General features: G+C 36.2%; 1 protein-coding gene across 1 annotated transcript; it reads left to right on the forward strand.

Annotated features, from left to right (window-relative positions):
* Positions 1-456: 456 nt before the first annotated feature.
* On the forward strand, positions 457-5120 carry LOC117713844 (cathepsin 8-like). The gene is made up of 7 exons (XM_034510344.2): positions 457-582; positions 868-990; positions 1078-1224; positions 2269-2493; positions 2940-3102; positions 3922-4039; positions 5021-5120. Exons 1-7 carry the CDS (start codon positions 457-459, stop codon positions 5118-5120), a joined length of 1002 nt encoding a protein of 333 aa, XP_034366235.1.
* Positions 5121-5702: the final 582 nt, after the last annotated feature.

The following is a 5702-nucleotide window of genomic DNA, read 5'->3' on the forward strand; positions in this document are numbered from 1 at the left end:
TTTCAAGACAGCCCCATATATTGACTATTAGGTTAGGATATGAATTTATTTGGCCACAACTCTAAGGGTCACCTTATGCTTAGAATCAAATGTCACATAAATCCATACAACTTGTCTATGTCTTACATCCCTGATTGTCTAACATTTCAATTATGAGGTTTATAGACATCTTCCTGGTAGTGTAAGTTTGCAATACACAGGCTTCTTCTATTCCTATAGTTCAGGAGACATGCTATGCATTTTGGTGTAGCAACTAAATATCATTCATGGAATCTTTAACCCCATGTACATATTTATTCATTTTCAAAATCTGTGAGGAGATATTTGAAAAAAGATCTTCAAGTAATTTTATCCAATACTTATTTCTTTATTTCTCAGAACGGAGTGAAAAGTATTTTGGAAGAGCTGCAGTTGACTGTCTTTATTTCCCTTCCTTACTCTCTAGGTGCTTGAGGCATGAGTCCTGCTGTCTTGCTGGCCATCTTGTGCTTAGGAGTGACCAAAGCTACTCAATCATCTGATCCCAGTTTGGATTCTGAATGGCAGAAGTGGAAGATAAAATATGACAAAAACTATAGCTTGGTTAGTAATATGAACACTATTCAGCTGGACACCACAGGGAATGGTATCTGTTGGGATTTATGGGTGCAACAGAGGTACAAAAGACCACCTTTTATTAAGAAATTCCCCAAAGTCATACACCAAAAATAAAAAATGGTCAGAATTTCTGTTATTATGTATGTGAAGAATGGCTTTTTTCTGCAGTGTCCTGAGACTTGTCTCATGATCTCTGGCAGTGAGTCCCCTTGGTCAGCCTGTGTACAGGTTTAATTATAAAGAAATGTCACACATTATGTTTATTTTCAGGAGGAAGAAGGACAGAAAAGAGCAGTATGGGAAGAAAACATGAAACTGGTCAAACAGCATAATATTGAATATGATCAGGGAAAGAAAAATTTCACCATGGATGTCAACGCCTTTGGTGACATGGTGAGTTTGACACAGACTGCATCACATGTTTTAATTCTTTATGTGAAACTTTTTGCTTTATAATGATTTATGTTCTTTTCCTTGAAGACTGGTGAGGAATTCAGGAAAATGATGACTGATATTCCAGTCCCGAATCTTAGGAAGAAGAAAAGTATCCACCAACCTATTGTTGGTGATCTCCCCAAATTTGTGGACTGGAGAAGAAGAGGCTATGTGACTTCTGTGAAGGATCAGGTATAACAGGATCTTGTAAGTCACTGAGGAGAAAAAAAGCATTGACATCTCTGTGTCTGTTGAGTGTAGAGTGACACACAATTTACTTTTTAAAAAAATTAATTTAATTTTTTACTTACTCAATTTGATTTTTTATTTATTGTTTTATTTTGCTCTTTTAATTTAATTTTTATTCACTTTACATCCAGTACTTTGCCCCCCTTCCTGGTCACCTTCTTACACAGTGCAATTCCCAGTCCCCTCTCCTTCTCCTCTGAGCATGTTGGGGCCCCTTGTTATTACCCCCTCAACAGCACTTGAAGTCTCTGCTAGGCTAGGTGTGTCCTATCCCAATGAGACCTGGCAAGGCAGCCCAGCTAGTAGAATATAGCCCACATACATATAACAACTTTTGGAATAGCCTCTGTTTAGTTGTTCAGGAACGACATAAAGGTAAAGCAGCATATTGGTTTTATATGAGTGTGGAGGCCTAGGTCAAGCCCATGTATTCTTTGGTGGGTGGTTCTTTGGTTGGCATTTTCTTAGAAAATTGGGAATAGTTCTACCTCCAGACCCAGCTATAATACTCTTGGGCATATACCCAAAATATGCTCCAACATCTCACAAAGACAATTGCTCCAATGTGTTCATAGCAGCTCTATTCATAATAGCCACCTTGAATAATATTCACTTTTAATAATATTTTTTAAATTTTTTGAATATTTCATACGTTGAACAATGTGTATAGATCATCCACCATTATTTCCCTCTACCTAGTTGCCTCTATCCAATATCTCTCCAGTTTCTGTGCCTTAATTATGGTTGGTAATGGCAGCCAGACAACTTTATGTCCTGCTCATATGTTTATGCACATACATGTGCATGTGTATGTAGCCACTCATTGGGGTACAAGCAAACTTGCAGCAGCCAGATCCCCCAAAAGAATGAAACTTTCTCCCTTGGCACCAATAACCTGCAAACAGTTCCTCCTTTGAGATAATATTCAACTATCTTATTTGGGGTTGCTACTTATTTGCATATGACTGTCTTTTCTTCTCTACTTAGGGCAGATGTAATTCTTGTTGGGCTTTTTCTGTGGCTGGTGCTATAGAAGGACAGATATTCTGGAAAACAGGCAAACTGGTCTCACTGAGTCCACAGAACTTAGTGGACTGCTCTAGACCTGATGGGAATTATGGTTGTTATATGGGCAGTACATTCAATGCTTTAAAGTATGTGTGGAAAAATGGAGGTCTGGAGGCTGACTCTACCTATCCATATGAAGGAAGGGTAAGTGGATTTTTTTTATGTTATTGTCATTTCAGCTATCTCAAGCAAGAGAAAATTGAAGAAATAATCCAGTCCTCAGTACTCACATTGGAAATTAGAATCACTGTACAACATCAAGTTCTCATTATTAGTCTGCGCACACCCTTATGATTAAATGGTTCCGTGTAGCTGTTCCTGCTTCTTTGCACACACAGACTATAGAAACCATTCCACATATAATAAGTATTTCTTTCTGTGAAAATTTCTTATGGACAGAAAAATGTCATTGAATACATGAGGTCTGATATTTGTTCCAAATCGCTCAATTCATTTCACTTCTTGGGATGTTCTGTAACAGCCCAGACTTGGGGATAGTCATCTACAAAATGCAATGTTGTGATTTTGACTCATTCTTTCTTGCAAATAGATGAAAATAACTGATTCTCTTACCTTTCTACCTTTTAAAGGAAGGACACTGCCGGTACCTCCCTGAACGTTCTGCTGCTACAATCACAGGCTTTTCATTTGTGTCACAGAATGAGGAATCTTTAATGCATGCTTTAGCAACTATAGGGCCCATCTCTGTTGGAATCGATGCTGCACATGAATCTTTCAGATTTTATAGGGGAGGTAAGCATGTGTTCTTCAGTGGTTGCAACCCCATTGGAAGTCAAATAATACTTTCACAGAGGTTGCATATCAAATATCCTACAAAACCTATATTTACATTATGATTCATAGCAGTGGAAGTTTATAGTTATGAAGTAACAAAGAAAATAATTTCATGGTTGGGGGTCATGAAAACATGAGGAACTGTATTAAAAGATCTAATGATTTATGTGAACAACTTTTGTAGATATAATTAAGAATGCTTGTGAGATCCCTGCTAGTGGGACCACATTACTGTGTATAACATTTGATGTAAATAACCAAAATATTTGACATAAATAACTAATAAATATCTAGTAATAACATGCTCCCATGCATGTGAGAGCTTTGCAGCTGAGCATGCCCTAATAATTCAAGAAAGTAAAATAACCTGGGGGACATGCTATTCCCATCCCTGTGAGTACTTCATAATATATAATTATTATTATGCTTAATTTACCCAACTTTTCTCCATTTGATGTGTTTTAAGTTATGGAAAGATTTTTTTCTAGGACTAAATTCTAAAGAGTGCCTTGAATTAAATGTTTATGTTTAGTTATGTTTCCTTGGAATGGAGTTCTCTAAGTAAAATTGTGAGGAAAGAAGGATTTGTATGTATGTAGGAAAGTGTTTATTAACAAATTTATGATTTTTTGTATTTCTTCTCATTTTGGTGAAAACCTGTATCAGGATTCCTATCAACCATGTGTAGTATATTGGCTGGACATTTCTTGTACAATTAGAAAATTTCTTACTTATTTCTATTTACCATCATCGTTATTGTTTGATTTTATTTTCCAGGTATTTATTATGAGCCAAAGTGCAGCAGTAATACCATCAACCATTCTGTTCTGGTAGTTGGCTATGGCTATGAAGGAAGAGAGTCAGATGGCAGGAAATACTGGCTGATAAAGAACAGGTATAAGCTGCAAATATTTATATTTAAGTTTCTGAATGAGTTTTCTACTTGGAGTCAGAATGAAGATGAGTCCCCATAAATGTTCTCGAACATACATTAAACAACAACCTTTTTCTTTATGAAGAATTGTATGTGTTTAATATGTCTGTTTGTGTGTGTGTGTGTGCGTGTGTGTGTCTGCATGTGTGTTTCAAATATTGAGATCAATTGTTTTCCTTGCTATCTACCAGAGAGGCAGCATATTTCACTGATCCTAGAAGTTACTCTCTTGGTTAGTTGCTTAGTCAGCTTCTCCAGGTGTGACCTCACTTTAAAAGGTTTCAGGCAAGCTGCAATAATATTCTCACTTTAAAAAATTATTGTTTTCACTCACGTGAGGGTGCTTGGTGGGAATTTTTATTTTACGTGTGAGCAGTTGCCCATGGAGATCTGAGGAGGATATCAGATTATTTGAAAATATAGATGGAGGAGGCTGTGAGCTGATTGATTTAGGTGCTGGGAAAGGAACAATTGTTCTGTGGGAAAAGCCCTTGTTCTTAGACACAGATCCAACTCCAGCGCCAAGTGGATCCTGGACTTGAACTTCAGTCCTTTATCTTTTGTGACCACTGCTTGAAAGTTTGAATACTATGGCTGGACAACCAACTTATAGTATGTGAGTTGTTCAGATTTAGTTACTGGTTTCCTATTCATATATTACTCAGCATACTGCTCAGTAATATATTTGTGACACTGGTTTTCTAAAAGCTGGGATATTGTTGGTTCTGTGCCATCTATGGGTGGAAAAAACATCCTGATTTTTCACCACTGTGATTTTCATAGTCCTATGTAAGAGAACTTTTGTTCTCAAAGGTTGATGTTTTGCAATTTCTGATCATTGAGTTAAGTAGGTTTCTGAATTATTGTTTACATATGGAGTTATTATAATGAATGCACTGTGCTGTGTTCTTTCTACTAAATGGGGAACATGTTTCTTTTCAGTCATGGTGAACAATGGGGCATGAATGGCTACATGAAGCTTGCCAGAGGATGGAACAACCACTGTGGAATTGCTAGATATGCTGTTTTCCCCAGAGTGTAAGCTGCTTAATGGTAAAAAAGAATTGAAGTAGAGACTGCCTGTAAAGTGGAGACACTTCCTATTTACCATGACCAGACACTACTGCATGGATAGAACACATGAGTTACTGTAGAACATGGTGTATGTGAATTCTTTTATGTGTTTACTCCAGTAAGACATGATGGCTACTGTAACTGAAGCACTTCACTGATTTGTATTTGATTTCCATAATAACTTGATTTTGTGTTTGTTTAATGAGTGTTCAAAATAATATCTTTAAGAAACGTTTAAGTTCAAATGAAGTGTCTATCTTCTTTTTTAGAAAGTAGTGATGTTTAAATTTTATGTAGTTCATTTCATTTAATATATGCTTTAGTTAAAATATAATTACATTACCTTCTCTACTTTCCTTCCTCCAACATCTCTTCTGTGTAACTCCCCACATATCACCCATTATTTACTCTCAAATTGACTGTTTCATTTTTTGTGATTGTCATTATATATATATATATGTTTATAATATGTATATATTCATCAATATATAATAAAACCACCTGAGTGCTGAATTCTTTTTTGTTCTTTCTGTGACTTCAGGACTAATCA

The sequence above is a fragment of the Arvicanthis niloticus genome, chromosome 8 (genome assembly GCF_011762505.2).
Source record: "Arvicanthis niloticus isolate mArvNil1 chromosome 8, mArvNil1.pat.X, whole genome shotgun sequence".
Taxonomy (NCBI): domain Eukaryota; kingdom Metazoa; phylum Chordata; class Mammalia; order Rodentia; family Muridae; genus Arvicanthis; species Arvicanthis niloticus.

Coding starts and splice junctions, on each gene's coding strand:
- LOC117713844 (XM_034510344.2), top strand. CDS start 457: ATGAGTCCTGCTGTCTTGCTGGCCATCTTGTGCTTAGGAGTGACCAAA. Junction 583..867: donor ATGACAAAAACTATAGCTTG/GTTAGTAATATG, acceptor GTTTATTTTCAG/GAGGAAGAAGGACAGAAAAG. Junction 2,494..2,939: donor CCTATCCATATGAAGGAAGG/GTAAGTGGATTT, acceptor TACCTTTTAAAG/GAAGGACACTGCCGGTACCT.